Source organism: Canis aureus, chromosome 7 (assembly GCF_053574225.1).
Source record: "Canis aureus isolate CA01 chromosome 7, VMU_Caureus_v.1.0, whole genome shotgun sequence".
NCBI lineage: Eukaryota > Metazoa > Chordata > Mammalia > Carnivora > Canidae > Canis > Canis aureus.
The window spans coordinates 60821592-60840294 of record NC_135617.1 but is presented as its reverse complement, the minus strand read 5'-3'; the positions used below and the strand labels follow the sequence as shown (position 1 = coordinate 60840294).

At 48.4% G+C, this 18703-nt stretch overlaps 2 protein-coding genes and 1 long non-coding RNA gene across 28 annotated transcripts in view; 2 read left to right on the top strand and 1 right to left on the bottom strand.

The window, feature by feature from the left end:
- The first annotated feature begins 3445 nt into the window (after positions 1-3445).
- On the top strand, positions 3446-9788 carry SLC22A7 (solute carrier family 22 member 7). Its single transcript, XM_077903929.1, is given in 16 exon segments — positions 3446-3784; positions 3787-3977; positions 4568-4642; positions 4644-4689; positions 4799-4978; positions 5095-5174; positions 5176-5213; positions 6369-6493; positions 6496-6560; positions 6899-7008; positions 7491-7708; positions 7839-7947; positions 8872-8947; positions 8949-9002; positions 9004-9077; positions 9497-9788. Coding segments are annotated over 16 exon segments (1686 nt in total). The 5' UTR covers positions 3446-3594; the 3' UTR covers positions 9552-9788.
- A 499-nt stretch (positions 9789-10287) lies between these two features.
- The window catches only part of CRIP3 (cysteine rich protein 3), a 23805-nt gene continuing 15389 nt past the window's right edge, over positions 10288-18703 (bottom strand). For 2 of the 7 annotated variants that reach the window (XM_077903924.1, XM_077903927.1), the window contains 6 exons: positions 12751-12845; positions 12275-12332; positions 11223-11294; positions 11001-11095; positions 10843-10900; positions 10288-10669 (listed from right to left, as the gene is read on the bottom strand). In XM_077903924.1, the coding sequence (XP_077760050.1) occupies positions 10608-10669; positions 10843-10900; positions 11001-11095; positions 11223-11294; positions 12275-12332; positions 12751-12845 (440 nt within the window). In that variant the 3' untranslated portion in view covers positions 10288-10607. Of the gene's footprint in view, positions 10670-10842; positions 10901-11000; positions 11096-11222; positions 11323-12052; positions 12186-12274; positions 12333-12750; positions 12846-13102; positions 17138-18703 lie in introns of those variants that run through there. The other 5 variants (XM_077903925.1, XM_077903920.1, XM_077903926.1 and 2 more) reach the window with 5 other exon arrangements.
- Positions 12440-18703, top strand: part of LOC144317488 (uncharacterized) — a 50418-nt gene continuing 44154 nt past the window's right edge. For 17 of the 20 annotated variants that reach the window (XR_013383498.1, XR_013383494.1, XR_013383497.1 and 14 more), the window contains exons 1-2: positions 12488-12632; positions 14956-15077. This is a non-coding gene — a long non-coding RNA (uncharacterized LOC144317488). Of the gene's footprint in view, positions 12633-13090; positions 13657-14951; positions 15078-18703 lie in introns of all 20 variants that reach the window. The other 3 variants (XR_013383502.1, XR_013383504.1, XR_013383500.1) reach the window with 3 other exon arrangements.

Genomic DNA, 18703 nt, shown 5'->3' with positions numbered 1-18703 from the left:
ATCAAGACTTAACAATACCATTTAAAGTCATTATTAATTCCACTTATCATTTATGTTTACAATGGCAATATCTATGTTTTTGATAATGGGGTATTGCCTTAGATCCTATTAGAGTATTTTTTTAAAAGATTTTATTCATTTATTCATGAGAGACACAGAAAGAGAGAGAGAGAGAGAGGCAGAGACACAGGCAGAGGGAGAAGCAGGCTCCATGCAAGAAGCCCGACAAGGGACTTGATCCCGGATCTCCAGGATCATGCCCTGGGCCTAAAGCAGGCGCTAAACTGCTGAGCCACCCAGGGATCCCTATTAGAGTATTCCATAATATATGGAATGATATTGGAAAGATATTGGTGTTCGAAGCTGACAGCCAAGAAAGAATTCTTGAGATGTCTTTGGTACAAAAAGGTGGTGGTTTTATTAAAGCACAGGGACAGCACCCATGGGCAGAAGGAGCTGCACCAGGGTCGTGAAGAGTGACCCATTATATACTTTCAAATTGGGAGGGGGTTAGGGAGAGCATAAGTCTCTAAAGAATTTTGGAAGCAAGGTTTCCAGGACCTTGAGGGGGCTAGTTGTTGTTAGGAAAAGGTCATTTATTACCATCTAATAAAATCTGAGTCCTGAGACCTTTTAGATGTATATTGGCAGGTCATATGCTTGGGGGATGATTGCCAACATGTATCTGGGGTGGTAGATATAGAGAAAGTTTTCAAAGGAATTGTTTTATGTTAAAGGAGCCTTATAGGATCCTGGTGCCAAGCTAAGATTGCTTTTGCCCTTAGCAAGGTATTAACATTGAGGCAGTAGAGGAATGTCATTCTGCCTTTTTAAGGACTTGTGAGTGGGCTGTAAAGTAGAAGGGAAATTTAATTTTTCTTTTGCTTTTGTTTCTAACATTGTGGAATGTGTATTAAGTATAATTATGTAATTATATATATATATGTAATTAAAAATTTTTTTTAAAAATCTGAATTCCAAAAGAAATCTAATCCCAATGATTGGATAAGAGACAGTGGACCTATAAAAGCAAAAGTTCAGGAGCACTGGGCTGGCTCAGTCAGTAGAACATGCGACTTCTGATCTTGGGGTCTTGAGTTCAGGCCTCGATGTTGGGCATGGAGCCTACTTTTTAAAAAGTTCAGAAGGAATCTAAATGCCCACTAATTGGGGCTGACTAGTACCGTATGGCCCCCCATACAATGGGGACCCTATCAGTGGGTACTGTGAGGCTCCAGGGTGAAGGAGGTATATATACTTTGTATACACTTAAGGACTGGTCTCCAAGACTAAGAATACATAAAAGAGCCATGGATATAATGGGCAGCTATTTAGATGAGTGAGAGGTCTCTGGTTGCTTCAGAGAGGAAGGCTGAGGGGGAAGGGAGGCTTTCCTTCAGGACACTTGCTGTACCTTTTGCAGTTTGGACCCTTGTCCACCAAGTGCAAAATTTTCACCAAGGCAACACATAAACAATTTCCGTCCCAGGACATGCTCCTGGCTGTGCCTGGGATCAAAGGTCAAAGGGTCATGGCTCTAAGTTCTGCTTTCCCTCTGAGAATACCACAGGTGCAGCTTTGACATCCCAGAGCCTGTGTAACTGTCTTCTGTCCCCATCCTTGCCTCCCGGGATCCCCTTTCTTCTGACTTGCATTTCTGGGGGCTCTAGGTCCTAACTGACCAGACTTCAGTGTGGCCTCCACATGCTTTCACCTTCCTTCTTGTTTAAAAATGTAAAAAGCAAAAAAAAAAAAAAAAGTAAAAAGCAGGGGTGTCTGAGTGGTGTAGTCGATTAAGTGGCTGACTCTTGGTTTCCACTCAGGTCATGATCTCAGGGCCCTGATCCTAGGGTCTCGAGCTCAAGCACCAAGCTGGACTCTGTGCTCAGAGGGGAGTCTGCTTAAGACTCTCTCTCTCCCTCTGCCCCTCCTACCCACCCCACCCCACCCTACATGTGCTCTTTCTCAATTAATTTTTTAAAAAGTCAAAAGCAGATCACATTTACAGTATAAAGGCAAATGTTAACAGCATATAAGAGAAAACAAGAGGGATGCCTGGGTGGCTCAGTGGTTGAGCATCTGCCTTCAGCTCAGTCATGATCCCAGGGTCCCAGGATCAAGTCCCACATTAGGCTCCCTGCATGGAGCCTGCTTCTCCCTCTGCCTGTGTCTCTGCCTCTCTCTCTCTCTCTCTCTCTCTCTCTCTCGCTCTGAATAAATAAATAAATCTTAAAAACAAAACAAAACAAAACAAACAAACAAACAAACAAAAAAAAGACCTGGGCCAGAGGCAGGGGTCCTGGTCCTCTCTTCCACTGGGCTGCTGAGCCACTGTGTGCCCCCAGCAAGCACTCCCTCCCCACCCCCATTTCCTTAGTTGTTCAAAGTGAGAGCTAGATTAAATTAGTGGTTTTCAAACTTTTTTTTAGATTAACAAGTCTATTTCCTTAGACATCTGGGGTCCTTGGAAAAAAAATTTGACAATCTCCCAGCTCTGCCAATCCAGAGTTTGGAGAAGCAGATCAGAATTAACCTGATATTGCCAGCCTCTGCTGTGCTTTTGTGGCAGAGGCCATGAATGAGAATTCAATGTGAAGGTCAGACAAACCCTGAGTCTTAGGCATTGCAGCTACCTATGGCAGGACCTTGGCAAAACCTCTTTCCCTACTCACCAATCCCCCAAGGGGAAGCTCTGAAAATAGGGGCAGGGGGCCAGCAGGAGGGACTATGTGCATGGAAAATGGGATAGTGATGGGTCTGGGATCCCCCAGATTGACCAGTCTGCCCAGTACTGCTCCAGGTGTGTCTTAGGGCAGGGCATAAGCTTCAGGTGGGCGCCTAGGGGTAGACAGAAGCTTTGTGCCTGAGCAGAAAGAACTCTTCACCTGGTAAGGACCTGGCCCTCAGTCTTGTTTTTTTTTTCCTCTTTTTTTTTTAAAGATTTATTTGCGATAGAGAGAGCAAGTGAGGGGAGGGGTAGAGGGAGAGAAGCAGACTCCCTGCTGCATACCCATGAGATCAGGACCTAAGCCAAAATTATCAGTTGGATGCTTAACCAACTGAGCTACCCAGGAGCCCCCGGCCCTCAGCCTTGAATCCTGAGGGCCCAGCCAAGCTGTGGCTTCATTAGGAAAGGCTGACCTAAATCTTGATAAGACAAAGGGCATGCCAGGAAGAGTTGTCTCATGCCCCAGAGGGCTCCTCCTCTTAGGGACTCCTGGAGCTTTGTTGATCAAGGGGCTAGGGGAGCACTTCCTGCACACCCAGCTACCCCATCATGGCAACCCAAGGCTACCCCACTTGGTCCCTGAGCACTGTAAGTCCCAGAGCCACAGAGTCATGACCTCTGAATAGATGGCAGCCCTATCCCCAGGCTCTGAGCCAAACAGGCAGGGATCCCTGAAGACCTGATGGCCAGGGAGGGCCCAGTCCTGGCTTAGTTAAGCCTGAGGGCTGGATTCTGACTGCAGGCTCTCTGCTCCTCAGTTAACTGCTCCTACCTCCAGAGTCCAAGGGTCCAAGCAATGGATTGGCTGTGCTGCATTGAGCACTACAGAGGAAACCGACACTGAGAATTGTTGGTGGGTGGGCGGCATGAGATTTGAGGAGCTACTGGACCAGGTGGACGGCTTTGGGCCCTTCCAACTGCGGAACGTGGCCCTGATGGCCTTGCCCCGAGTGCTGCTGCCCATGCACTTCCTCCTGCCTATCTTCCTGGCTGCTGTACCTGCCCACCACTGTGCCCTGCCTGGTGCCCCTGCCAACTTCAGCCACCAGGATGCATGGCCCACCTGCCCTAGGAGCCTGATGGCACCCTCAGCTCCTGCCTCTGCTTCACCCAGTCACAGGCCCTCCCCAACACCATGTTTTGGGGAGTGGGTCAGAGCCCTGGGCAGCTGGAGGGTGAGCCTTCCACAGGGCCCTGCCCTCAGGTCTAGGAGTATGACTGCTTGGAGTTCTCCACCATTGCAACCGAGGTGCCCGAGGGGGAGGCTAGGGAACACGTGAGTGGAATGAGCCTGCCACTGCCTTGGGTGATTACTATGTGGGCATTAGACACATATTACCTTACTTTCCCAAGTCTCAGTTTACCTATCTGTAGATGAGATCTATGAATTTAAAGCACTGAGCCTAGTTCCTGGCTTGTAGTAAGGAGCCCATACATGGGAGCTGCTATTATCAATTGGGAGGTGATTAAGGCAGATAAGAGCCAAGACAGTTCGAGAGAGCTGGGGAGAGAGTAGTGAAGGGTGCTTCTAGTAGGAGGAGAAACAATATAGGTCTCCTTCTTTCTCTTCTTTTTGGCCCTAGGTCTGGGATTTATATAATCCATCTAGAAGTGAATGCAGATGGGGGCAGAATCTGGAGAGGAGCAGACCCATTGTCAAAGTCAAGGAAGAAGCTGAAGCTGCAGGATTGGGGAGGGGCAAAGTGTCTTACCCAAGTTGGGATGAATAGATGAGGGTCTGACATGGAGGTACCAGGATGGGACCGTTGACTTCAGAAGGCCCCAGAGTCTGCAGAGGAATGGTTGCTGCTAGCTGGAAAGGGCCTGTGCTGATGGGAGGCCCCTCTCTGTTTATTCCTGCAGTGGGACCTCGTGTGCAAGCAGAAAGACCTGAACAAAGCCACTTCCACTTTCTTTTTTTGCTTGTGTGCTGGTGGGGGCCGTGGCCTTTGGCCTGATGGGTGGGGTACAGTGGGGGTGCCAACAAGGGAGAGGGATGGGGAACCCTCTCCCACTAGTTGGGTTCTGGGCTTCATTTACCTCTGTTGTGGGACTCCCTTCTATAGGGAGCTGACCCTGCATGACCCTTGTACAGGTTTGGGCAGCACTGTCTGTTGCTGGTGGCCTACGTGAGTTCCCTGGTGCTAGGCCTGGCATCTACAGCCTTGGTCAGCTACATCATGTTTGTCATCACCTGCAGCATCACTGGCATGGCTCTGGCTGGCTTCACCATCATAGTGATGCTACTGGGTGAGACAGGTAAAGGACGGGCAGGGCCTAGAAGCCTGGAGGGAGGCAGTTGTCAGGGGTGAGACTGAACCCATCTGATCCTTGCTAACTATCTCTGGCCCCCGCCCTGGGCCCAGAAATGGAATGGCTGGACGTGGGACACTGCACTGAGGCAGGTGTCCTGGACAGCATCTTCTGGACAAGGGATGTGATGCATGATGCTGTTGGCACTGGTCAGGTACCTGATACGGGACTGGTAGATGGAGGGAGCCAGACACAGAATTAATCAGAGGCTGAGGTTTGAATACAGAAATGTCCTCATATTTGAGAGATGAAAAGAAAGTCAGTGACTGAGAAATGGGAAAAGAGAGAGTGAACGACCAAAGAAGATGACATTGGACATGAGAAGCAGAGAAATAGAGAACATAGAAACAGTAGGGAGACAAAGACAGAATCAGACAGAGAGGTAGGGGCAGCCCGGGTGGTTCAGCGGTTTAGCGCCTCCTTCAGCCCAGGGCCTGATCCTGGAGACCTGGAATGGAGTCCCACGTCGGGCTTCCTGCATGGAGCCTGCTTCTCCCTCTTCCTGTGTCTCTGGCCTCTCTCTCTCTCTCTCTCTGTGTCTCTCTCTGTATCTCTTATTAATAAATAAATAAAACCTGGGATCCCTGGGTGGCGCAGCGGTTTGGCGCTTGCCTTTGGCCCAGGGCGCGATCCTGGAGACCCGGGATCGAATCCCATGTCGGGCTCCCGGTGCGTGGAGCCTGTTTCTCCCTCTGCCTATGTCTCTGCCTCTCTCTCTCTGTGTGTGACTATCATGAATAAATAAAAATTTAAAAAAAAAAAAAAATAAATAAATAAATAAATAAATAAAACCTTAAAAAAAAAGATAGGGAAAGTGACAGAGACCAGGACTGAAAGGTAGATTCAGAGGGATGGAGATGGTCGAAGGAATGACAAGAGAGACAAGGACAGAGAGGCAGGACTAGCATTGGGGTAGGGAGCCCAAGCAAGAGGGTAGGAAGCCAGGCAGGGTAGGCATTTCATTGCTTCCCCGAAATAAACTGACTTTTGATGCCCCTTGGGGATTTCTGTATGTATGTCTCTCCTTCATCCTATGCCCCCATCACCTGTGGGAGAGGTGGGTGGCTGATGCTGGGGCCTGAGGTATTGGGAATGATACCAATATGGTTGAATAGAGAAGGCAATCCTAGGCTGTGGTGAACCAAGGCCTGGGCAAGGATGTGTAGGAGGTGACTTTTAAGTTGGGGCTTAAAGGAAAAAAAAATTCAAAAAAAAAAAAATAAGTTGGGGCTTAAAGGATGAATAAAGGTTCATCAGGTGAGGGTTTGGGAAGGAAAGTACATTCCATGTTGAGGGATTGCATGAGCAAGAGCCTGGAGGCTGATAGGCTGTGGAATGCCCAGGAGAGGGATGTGGCTGTGGGGCTCTGCCTGAAGGGCCTCCTGTTGTCCCCCAGGTGGGTGCCAGAGTCTGCACACTGGCTTCTGACCCAGGGCCATGTGGAGGAGGCCCACAGTACCTGCTCCACTGTTCCAGGCTGAATGGGTGGCCCATGGGTGTGGACAGCCTGAGCCAGGAGGTGAGGATGAATGTATGTGAGTGCATGCAAGTGCATGTGTGTGGGGGGGTGCATGTGTGTATGCATGTGAGTGTGTGTGGCCTATGTCAAGCACCCTCTTCCTGGGACCCACTATGTGTGTAGGAAAAGCTCCTGGTCCCCAGTAGAGTTATGAACTCTTCAGGATGTCCTACCTGGCTTTGGTGGGTCACATCCTTAACTCAGGGCCCACCCTACTCAGTTTGCAAGTGCATCCGCAACCCCTGCTGTTGAAGGAGTAGAGACCCAGAGAGATCAGTGTGCCTAGCTAAGGCCCACAGTCAACTCTGACGTCACAAACTCTCCTTCTATCCCACCAGACCCTGAGCAAAGTGGTTACTTGAGAGCGAGTGGTACAAAGACTGTTGTACCTAGACTTGTTCCGGACCCCAAGGCTCCAACACATCTCACTATGCTGCATAGTGATGTGGTGAGGAGCGGGGCTGGCCTGGGCTTGGTGGGATGGATACTGGGGAGACAGAGGGGCAGACTTCAGGATGGTGCTGAGTGTGAGAGGAGGAGAGACAAGTGAACTATAACTGTACAGGGCAGGACCACCAGCCTTTAGGGGCATGGGATTCCGGAAGGTCACAAGATGGAATGGGCATCAGAAGCAGGGCTCAGATTTAGGCTCTGCTTTCTTACTGTGAGACTTTGGATAGGTCACTTAATATTGAGCCCCAGAGCCTCTTTTGGAAAATAGGGTTGCTGTGAAGATTAGGTAAAGATGCTTTGGCCATTGGCACGTGCTGCACGGGGGGGTGGTGGTGGTTATGGGGACAGGGAAGATGGTGGGCAATGGGCTCTGGAGGTGGGTGAGGTGGTCCCCCTAAAAGGTCAAAGCTAAGAAGAGAGGACAAGGAGTGGGGGGTGAAAAGGAGGGACCCTGAGTGGCATTGCGACCCCCTTCAGGTTTGGAGTGAATTTCTCCTATTATGGCCTGAGCCTGGATGTGTCAAGGCTGGGGCTGGACATGTACCAAATGCAGCTGCTGTTCGGGGCTGTGGAGGTGCCCTCCAAGCTGTTGGTCGACCTGTTGGTGCGCCATGTGGGACACTGTCTAGTGCAAGCAGGAATGCTGCTGGGCACCACCCTTGCCTTGGGCAGTAGTCTACTGGTGACCACTGGGAGCCTCACTCAGAGGCCCCGCCTCCTGTGCCAAGAGCACAGCCCCTCCATTCCACTAGGGGAACCTCCCATTCTGGGAGTTCTGGGTCTCGCACAAGGCCTGCTCACTACCTGAACCCCTTTTTCCTCCAGAGATGTGGGCCTGGTGCACCACTTTAGTGGTGATAGGGAAGAGTTTTTCTGAAGCTGCCTTCACCACTGCCTACCTGTTCACGTCGGAGTTGTACCCTACTGTGCTCAGGTGAGGGGAGCCTGCGTCCCAGGCAATCCACCTGGGGGAGGGCTTGTAGTCACATCTTTTTACCAACACCCTACACACACACTGAAGCCCAGTTCCTCCCACCCATTCCTTATACATCTCGAATACAGAGCAAATCAGAGCCATCTGTGCTTAAGTCTGGGACAAGGAAGAGCATTTTATCTTTACTAAGTGACCCTGAGCAAGGTCACTCTTTTCTGGACCTCTTTTAATACAAAAAGCGCCATCCGCCCTTTCCTTCCCATTCACCAAAGCCCAGGGGTTGTTTCTGGACTTAAGGCCTGGGGCTTCTAGAGATTTTATGCATTTTAGTAAGAGAGAGAGAGAGCGTGTGCGCGCAAGAGAGTCTGAGTACTCGAGTGGGGGAGAAGGGGCAGATGGGGAGGGAGAGGGAAGGGGAGAAAATCTCAAGCAGACTCCCACATCGCTGAGGTGGGGCTTCATCCCACCACTCCCAGATCATGACCTGAGACAAAATCCAGTGACCACACTCAACCAACTTAGCCACCCAGGCGCTTCCTGGTGCCCTTTCAGCTAGCTATTGGCAGGTGTGGAGAAGACTTGTAGGCAGCTGGGTGTGTTTAGAAAGCCTTGCTCCTCCTCTACCAACACAGCAGGGTCCTAGGAGCTGCTGCTGGCCCTCCTCCTTCCACATTACCCTTTCCCCAGCCCCCTTCTGATGATATTTCTTTTCCTTCAGCAGTACCTGATTGGTACTGTCAGAATGGGGGTCCCCTCCTCTGGTGAATGCTGGCTTGGGGGTCGCTGGACAGATGAGAGGACAACCTGAAAGAAGTCATCTGGGGAGAAAAGGGTACCAGGACTTGCCATCCCAGGATGGGAGCCCTGTGAGGCATGACCCTAAGTAGATGTGAACACCAACCTTTCCCCCCATCCTCTCTCTGAACAGACAGGGATGGGGCTGACTGCACTGGTGTGCCAGCTGTGGGGCTCTTTGGTCCCACTGGTGGCCTTAGTAGATGGGAGTATGGCTGTCACTGCTCAAGCTCACTTATGGGGGGATTGCCCTGCTGGCTTACCTGCACTGCCCTCCTGCTACCAGAGACGAAGCAAGTACAGCTGCCAGAGACCATCCAGGACGTGGAGAGGAGGTATGTGCACAGAACTGCTTGTGTCTGTGTGAGCACATGCATGTGAAAATGAATGCTCAAGTACCTGATGCCTTAGGTAGGATTTAGAGATGTGTCTGCACATCGTGTATCTGGTGCTTATGTGCACATGTGCATGGGTGTATGACTGAGGTAGGTAAACTGCATGTGTAAAAGTATACATGAGTCCATGTGTGTGTGTACGTGGATATCCAAGGTTGTCCAGAAGAGGTGGATGTGTGCACACTCAGGTATGCCTATAAATCAGAGATGTATACAAGCATGTGTGGGAGTCACTCATGGGAGTACATGTTTGTACACCAGCAATTGGGAAGAGGTGTAGGCCAGCCCTGTTAGGGCAGGCCCGGGTAGTAGGACCATGGGCTAAAACCCACCATTGCTCAGGACTCCTTCCTCCCTAGTGCCCTGTCCAGCCTTCAGAAGGAAAAGATGCCCATGAAGCAGGTCCAGGATTGAGTGGTATCAGGGATTCCACAGAAGTTCTGCAGCAGGGGCTGGAAGACCAAAATGGCAGGCCCTGTGCCTGGGGCTAGGGGCATCAAGCCCCATCCCCAGGGCTGGGGTTGCCACCAATGCCCTCTCTCTGTGCTTATTCAGCCTTGACTATCTGGTCTCCAGCAACTAGGTGATTTCCTAGAATGCAGTGGGCTGCTGAATAATTCTGGTACCATTTTCATGGTTGGGAAAATTCTGTAAATGAAGGTGCTCCATGGATTTGGGGCAGCAGTGAGTTGTGGGACGAGCCCTGGATAGGAAGCCAGTCTGACCCTGGGATTTGATCCCAACTTTTCCACTAATTTGCTGTGTGACTTTGGGCATGTGGCTTTCCCTCTCTGGGCTTCAGTCTGTTCATCTCTCAAATGGATAATGAAGCCTCTTAGCAGACCTCACCACAGGATCTATCTGTTGTCATGCTCAAACAAGATGCTGAATAATATGTTTCTTCTAGAGATGATGTTAAAGAAGGGACTGCTTTATGATGACTTCTGACACCAACAGGCTGGTGGGCATGCTGTCCACTGTGATGCTGCGTGCTGCCCAGGACCAGGGTACCAGGATAACAAGAGCTCTTTGTTCCCAGGGCTGGCTCTCTACCTTCCAGGCACTTTGCAGGGTAATGCATCCCCCACCCCATACCTCCCATCCTCCAAACCATTGTTTAGGCCTCATGCCCAAGGAAGAGTTGAAGGCATGGGAGCCAACATTTTATTAGAGAAACCAGAATAAACATGTTTTTTAAATACCTTGAAGTTATAGAATTTGCTATGGAAAGGGACTGGGAAGGCAAGGAGGCTACTCTTTAAAAGGTGGTGGCCTGTGTCCCCCGGCCAGATAGGAATGGGAAAGGGAGGAATCAGCATAGTCTAGACTCCCTGGTCTACCATGGAGCCTAGGCCCAGGCCACCCGAAGCCCACCTTCCCCTGTGGGACTGAAGAATTCTGTAGCTCCCACTGGACCATGGAGGGGATGATATGAGGCCTGAGTTAAGAGTGACCTCTCCTGTAAGCATCTCATTTGGATTTTATCTCCACGGGGTCATAGATGTAGCAGCCCACATCACCAATGTTCACACCTGAGGGAGAGAGCCCCATCACCAAGGGCCTTGTGGCTGGGGGGTATTGGGGTAGGGATGAAGGGAATTGGGAGGGGTCTGGGGTATGTTTGACCACAGGGGAAGTTGTCCACACATCCCCATAGACCCACATTCCATACTTTAGGCCCACTGTCTGGGGTGGGGCTGCCCACCTTTGGGGCCAAAGAGGTAGCCGTAGCAGGGGATGTGGCAGTAGGGGACGCCGTCATGCTGAGACATAGAGAGAAAGAGAGCCATCTCAGCTTGGCTCTCTCTTCCCATCTCCAACCTCCCTCCTCCCAACATAAGCACCCATCCCTGCCCTGTTCACCTCAGCATGACTCCCAGCAGTCAGGGTCTTCCGGCAGCGCTGGCACCTCAGACAGGGTCGGTGCCAATTTCTGCCCAAAGACATCACCTTCTCAGCTGGTGGTGGAGAGAATTGGTAATTCTAGGGGCAGTGCAAGGAGACCTACCTGCTTTGTACCATCTCTCTATCTACACTTCCACGGCCATCCTTTGCCCCCTCCCCAAGCTTTCCATTGTCACTTACCAAAATAGACAGGTTCCTCACAGCCAGGGCACAGTGAAGTCTCCCCAGTGAATGTCTTCATGTGGAGAGGGCCTTTAAGGGGAAGAGACCCTGGCTAGGGCTAAGGTGGGGGCCAGGCCTAAGCAGCGCCCACCAGCACCAGCCTGCACATGGCTTCTTCCAAAAGCCATGCTCACCCCAGAGCCCCCCACCCAGGTGGCCTTGAGTCTGCTTTCATGGACAGAGCTGAGTCTTCTATGACCCCACTTCCTGCCCCTCCCTATCTACAGAAGGGACCCCCTGCTTCCTTCTCCTACCAGGGGCTCAGGTGCCCACCTGCTCAACCCTGTCAGCAACTCAATCCTCAGGAAACCTGAGCTGATACATGAGCTGGTCGGGGCATGGGTGTCAGGTGTTGGGGAGCATGGTGTCACTGCCCACTCTAGGAGATGGGAGGAAGGAACAGGGAGAGGGGAGAAGTGGAAGAATATGAGGAGCTGGCCCTGTCTCAATGACTTCTCACTTGGGTCATTCTTTCCATGGCCTTAGCCTGGGAGAGGCCTGAATTCCAGGCCAGTTTTGCCTCTGACTAGCTGTGTCTACACAAGGCCACTGGCTCTCTCCAAACCTTGGTTTCCTCACCTGTAAAACAGGGGTGATGTCACCTACCCAATTTACCTCTTAACTCAGCAGTTGACAGGAGGGAACCCTCAAAAAGGGCCATGAAAAAGGGAAGACTTTGCCACAAAGTTGTAGGAATGTGAGGCAGAGGACTAGGTGGGAGACTGCCACCTGGTCCTACCCTGTTCCAGCCTGAGGATGAGGAGTAGCTGGGGCCCAACTTCACTTACTTTTCTTGCCCTGGGGGAGGCCAGTCCTGGGCCTGGGGGGGCTGAAACTGCTGGGGCTGAGGGGAGTGGTACTGGCCGGGGTGAGAGTGGGAGAGTTGTAGAGGTAGGAACCCACACCACCAATGTTCACCCCTGCAGAGAAAACAGGGGTGGTCAGCCTGTCTCCAGCTCCCAGTCACAAGGGTTCTGCTGTCCTCTGGCCTCTTCTAGGGTGGTACTTACCCCTGGGTCCGAAGAGAGCCCCATAGCATGGCTTGTGGCAATACGGCCTCCCGTTGTGCTAGGCACAAGCAGAGGAAAGAGGGCTGCTCAGGGCTAAAGGAGGGGAGGCTCTCCTATGTCCCACAGGCCTTCCCTCAGGACAGACTACCAGATGTGTCTGTCCATTGGCTTGGGCTGGTGGGGCTGGGAGGGGTGGAGGGTGAGCTGGCATGTCACAATTGCCACTGGGGTCAGGAGAAAGGGCAAGAGCAGGTCAGAAAACGGCACCGCTTCCCTCCCCTCCCCAACAAAAAGCATGGGGTCCACCAGCACAACTCTGGCATCCCAAATCCTGGCTGGTGTGGGGCTCTCCAGGTAGGTGATTTCGATATTTAACTGCTGAGGTTGTCTTTGGTGAGCCTCCTGAGCAGAAACTGAGGGCTAGTACTTAGGGAATAATGACAGACATAGGGCTGTGTGCCCTGGCCAGGCCTCACCTCTGCATGCCCTCCTGGGGACAGGATGCTGTGGCAGCGCTCACATTTCAGGCAGAAGCGGTGCCAGTTCTTGCCCAGGGAGCTCACCTTCTCCGCTGTGGGGAACAAGGTGGAACCGGGCTGTGGGAAGCCAGGCCAAGCAGTGGGCGCCCCCTTTTCCCTCCTCAGCCCCGCCTGCCTCCTAGAGACTATGGGGAGTATCCCCGAGAGGTCAACTCCAACCGGCCCCAGCGCCCTGGGCCCCAGAAGCGGAAAGGGGGTCTGAGATCACACCGTCGCCAGTTTCTCGCGTCCTCAGGGAGCTCCCCGGCTCACACTCGTCCCATCTCCCCCTCCTCAGCCCGGGCCTCACCGAAGAAAACGGGTTGCTGGCAACGCGGGCAGGTCCAGCTCATGGCTCTGCACAGGGCAGCCGGCGCCACACACAGTAGGCAGCACCGAGGTGGGCTCGGTTCCCGCCCCCTTCGCTGGCTCCACCCATAGCTCCGCTGTGAGCCTCATTGGGCTGAATTCTGCAGCTCCTCCGCGCCTATTGGCTGTCAGAAATTTAGAACTCCTGGGGGAGGAAGGCGACTTCGCAGTTCTTTCCAAAATCTAAAGCCTCTGACCCGTGTAGATGAGAGAGGAACTTAAAGCCAGACGGGAAAGGAAGAGAGCAATGAAGACACCTGTAAGGATGGCACTAGATTCTGGCTTGGTACGGAGAGGAAAAGTGTCCAGAGTGCAGACGTCAAGAAACACTTGTAATTCCCTCAAAGCAAGGGGTCAGGCATTTTTTGAAATGGCTTAATTCCGCCTTGACAGTCTCACAGGTGGTTAAGAGCAAAGGAATCTGGAGAGCATCTCTGCCACTTACTCTCTGGCTTCAGGCGAATTACTTAACCTCCCTCTGCACCCATTTGTACAGTGAGTATGATGATTAATCTCTACCTCATAGGATTGTTGTGGGAACTGAGTAATAAATGCAAAGTGCCCAAACAGTGCTTGGCACATAACTGCTATAAAGGTGATACCTATTATTATGACGGATCCCATAATGAACTCAAGACTCTTTGGAAGCCTCAAAAGGTGGGCTGGATACAATGGTTTTCTTATTAAATTACAATGCTTATTAAATTTAAACGCATAAAAAATAAATTTAAACGCATAATTCAGACACCAATTACATATTCCTAATTTAGTTTTAAGGTGTTTTAATATTTGTCAAAAGTAGCTCAGCAGTGCTTCAAAGGACACTTCAAGAAAACCCACAGAGAATGGGAGAAAATATTTGCAAACATAGTATTTGATAAGGACCTAATAATCAAAATATATAAAGGAGTGACAGCTCAACAATAAAAAGACACCCCAATTTAAAAACAGGCAAAGAATTTGAATAGACATTTTTCTAAAGAAGATATACAAATGGCCGATAATCATATGAAAAGATGCTCAACATTTGTCATTAGAGAAAGGAAAATCAGGATCACAATGAGATACATCTTAGACCTATTAGAATGGCTATAATTTTAAAAAATGAGTAATAACAAGTGTTAGGGAGGATGTGTTGTTGATCAGAATGTAAAATAGTGCAGCCATCTGCAAAAACATTCTGGTAATTCCTCGAAATATTAAAGAGAGTTACCATATGATCTAGCAATCACATTCCTAGGCATATACCCAAGAGAAATGAAAACATATGTCCACACAAAAACTTGTATGTGAACGTTCATAGTACTGGTATTCACTCCAGCGAAAACTCCAATTGATAAACGGATGAACAGTGTGGCCTATCTGTGGTAGAACAGAATTCAGTCATAAAAACAATGAAGTACTGATGCACGCTACAACATAGATGAGCCAAAAAAGCATGCTAAATGAAAGAAGCCAGACACATACCACATATTGTATGATTCCATTTACATGAAATGTCCAGAATAGGGAAATCCATAAAGACAGAAAAGTGGATTAGTGGTTTCTGAGGGTTTGAAGGAGGGGCAATTAGGCATATCTGCTAATGGGGTATGAGGTCTCTTTATGGGGAGATAAAGATGGTCTGGAATTAGATAGTGGTGATAGTTGTACAACCACACCAATATACTACAAATCAATGAATTGTATAACTTAGAAGGGTGAACTTTATATATGAATAATTTCTCAATAATAAGAATAATAGTAATAGTAATAATGCCTGAAGAGAACTTTTTTTTTTTTTTTTAAAGGTAGCTCAGGAAATGAGGGGCAGGAGAGAGAGCTGATTACTGTGTGCCAGTGCCCCAGTGGAGAAAACAATCCCTCTAAATATTAGGTGGTGAAATGAAGAGTTTTCTGGAGTAAGTTCCCCTTTGGTAAGTCAGCTCAGAAACAGCTCAAGGGGTAGGTGTGCTAACTTAGCCTTCATCTGTGGTGCTGTGTTCTGCTCAGTGAAAGGAGTCCTATTTGTGTCGCAGGAGTCTGAGACCCTCTCAGACTTCAGTTCCCTCAGTGGGTAATGGGATAGGACTGGTGTCTATGAATTTCCACTCAACATTCCTGTTTCCTCACTTGTCTCCACCAGTACTTTTTCCTTATAACACTTGTTTTATCCTCCTTGTTGACTTCTAAAGGTGGAAGGCTGCACACCATGAAATAAACTTTTCTATACTTTCTTATTATTCATTTCTTGTTTTGGGAACTATTTCAAGATCCTTAGTTTTATAACTGTTTCTTGATGGGCTTCTTCTTTAACAAACTTGAAAAATATTAGTCTTAGTCTCCCCTGATATTTTACTCGTGTTCCTGCCTCTCTCATTTGTTTCTTAAATCAGACAGCTTGAGGTTCACGGTTTTTTGCTCTCTATGGTTCTTATGGAGAAGGTCCCATTTCAGGAGGTTGGGAAGACTTCATTGTAGTTATTCATAGGTATTGTATTTATTCTCCTTTAGGAAGGTTAGCTTCATTTGCCCAAGGAACTATCCTTAGAATTTTCTGGAGCACATCAATCCTTTCCCAAGGCTCTGTAGCTTTCTGTGTTGGATCACCTTGGACACATACCTCAGCCTCCTAGAGAGGTCATTTTTACCGTTGCATCCAGCACAGAGCCCCACACAAAGAAACATGCATTGGAGTGTGAGCATCATGATGCTTTAAGTCAATGGGGCAAGTGCTTTACTGCTCCCGTTTTCTGTGGCCTTCCTGTATTGTATGGCCATGACAAACACAGTATGCCTTGTCTCTTCTATTTCAGTGCTTAAAAAAGACTAGTTAAGCCTCCTCCTTTCCAAATATTGGCCATCCATTTCCAAGTACAGCAAATCACAGTATTCTACTCTTCTTCCTTGCCTGGCTTCTTTTATTCTGTCTCTAAAAAAAAGCTTTGTAATGAATGCTAACAGAGAAAATGAACACTTCTTGTAGGAATGCACTTGTAGTTACTGACAGTGGCTGTTTTGAATATTTTGTGTGACTAAAGCCTCTACAGTGATATTTTAACAAATACCACAAATGGCTAAGTCCAGTTGAGTGCAGGTATTACCTGACCAGTTGTCAGGGTAGAGTTTGTGTCATCTAAGAGGCAGGTCCCTCTTTCATAAAAAGATGATTGTTCCGTTGGTGCCCCACCAATACCCCCTTTTTCCTGCACAGACCTGTCACAGTATCTGTATAATTGTGTTATGCTTATTTACCTGTAGGCTTTTTTTCAACCGACAGGACTGATTGAGATGTATCCGTGTATAATAGCACCAAGTATAGTGTGGGTGCACAGTGAATGATAGTTATTATTATTATTCTTAAAGACTTTTATTTTTAGGTAATCTCTATGCCCAACGTGGGGCTCAAACTCACAACCGTGAGATCAAGAGTCGCATGCTCCACTGACTGAGCCAGCCAGGTGCCCCTATTTTTATTAACATCTGTCACTAACACTTTTTACTTCATGTTTTTAAGTTCTGTTGTTAGGTACATTTATGTTTTTGGACTGTTGTAGTTTCTGATGAATTGACCCTTTTATTGTTGAAGCCAAAGAAACAAGCTTTTCAACTTGAGGTGAGTGGTGGTGAAGATAATGGCAGCAAACACTTGAGGGCTCTCACATAGATGAGGCATTGGGGGGCACTACTGAGACCCCTGAATAGAGGTCACAGAGAAGCAGACTGGGATTGTTCAAGAAAGGAACCTTTTTACAGAGCCCAAACGTGGGCTGCTTCAGATAGTAGTGAGATTCCTATCTTTGGATATGATAAATTACACTGGACAACAAACCAACTGATCAGCAGTGTTGCAGAAGGGATGCAATCATCATACACAGACAGATCTTTGAGGTTTCCTCACAGTTTGGCAGTATGTGATTCTGCGATTCCATTCCCAAAGAAGAGTTTCAAATTTGTGTTAGCAAGAGAACACTGTTACAATAGTGACAGCAACCACCTATGGAGTACCAGTCAGAGGCACAGAACTTGTTATTTCTGATCCTACAACAATCTGGAGGTGTTTAAATGCTACATTAACAATTGTGCATAATAGGAAAGTGGCTTGGAGAGGTTAAGAGATTTGTTCAAATCATACAGATCCAAGTCTCTCAAGCTCATACTCTTTCCACTCCCTGCTCCTAAGTATAGTTTCTGCTAAGCTGCCCATGTGTTTCAGTCTGAAACCATACTATACTTGTCTGCACAGCACCTCTGTACCTAAAGGTAAGAGGACCTCTACAGGTAAATAATGGGTGGCAAGAAACAGGGGAATGTCATTAAAACTTTTCCATGGCTTCTTAGTGCCCTCAGGGTCAAGTTTTTAACTTGACCTTAAGGCCCTCCACCTTTCCAGTTCTAGCCATTTCTTCTGTTTCTCCCTCCAACCACACTAAATGAGCTGCTTAAACCTGCCAAATCCTTTCCTGCCTCAGGACCTTTGCAAATGCTATCGATACCCTTTCTGGGAACTTACTTCCTCAATATCTTCATCTCACTAATTCCTGCCTAACTTCACATCCCTCTCCCCTACTCAGTCCCAGGGTACTGGACTCAGTCACTCTCTCCTATAGCATCCTGTGCTGGAGGGCCAACGGGGTATAATCAATGACAACTGTGTTTTCCCTACTTGAGAGCTCAAAATGAGGGGGGAAAAAGGCAAATGGAGACTCATGATAAAAGCTACATTGTAGCTTAGTGGGAGAGTAAAATAGGTCAACTTCCTGCCCACCCCACTATCCCCACCACCCACTGAATCTAGGCTTTGCCTATCCCATTAGTCTGTGAGCTCCATGAGGCCAGGGACCAGGAATGCTTTGCCAAACACTGTGTATGTTTCCAATGCCTTGCTTAATCTCTGATACAGTGCTCGATACATATTTATTGGTGAAAGAATGTTAAATGTTATATACAAGTCTCCCTCAAATGTGAGGAGATGAGGGCTACTCAGGAGATGTGGAGTTAGGAGGGGACTGGGTAGGAGTTGAAAGTTTTGTTACAACAAAAGCCCTAGAGCAAGGGAAGCTTAGGTGCCTAAGAACTCAGGAGTTTGTTTCTTCATATCCATGAAGATCACTGTATATAAGGCAAACTGGAATATGATTTAAACCAATCCTGATTATAAATGCTAGATAACTAATAAAAAGAACTGAAAATCTGCTTTGGCAGCAAACCATTCCCACTAATTGCAGTCATTCACAAGAACTTACTAATTAAGCTTAATTAGCTTGTAGCACAATTATGTCTATCATTAAATATATGGCAAATGAGACAATGTGGGAAAGTGTTATATAAACTGTAAAGCACCTTACAAATATGACTGCTATAATGTGTCAAATTAGCACTGCAGTGAGTTTTGATTACAACTATAAAGTCCACTTACTTTATATCTTTGTAGACTTATTCAAGCCTATGGGCATATGCTTATGACTTTTAAGCCATTATCAAAAAATTTGTTTCTAAAGATGATTCTTGAGAAGTTTCACTCAGTTCTGGTATGTTAATGAAAAATTAGTCTTACCTCTTG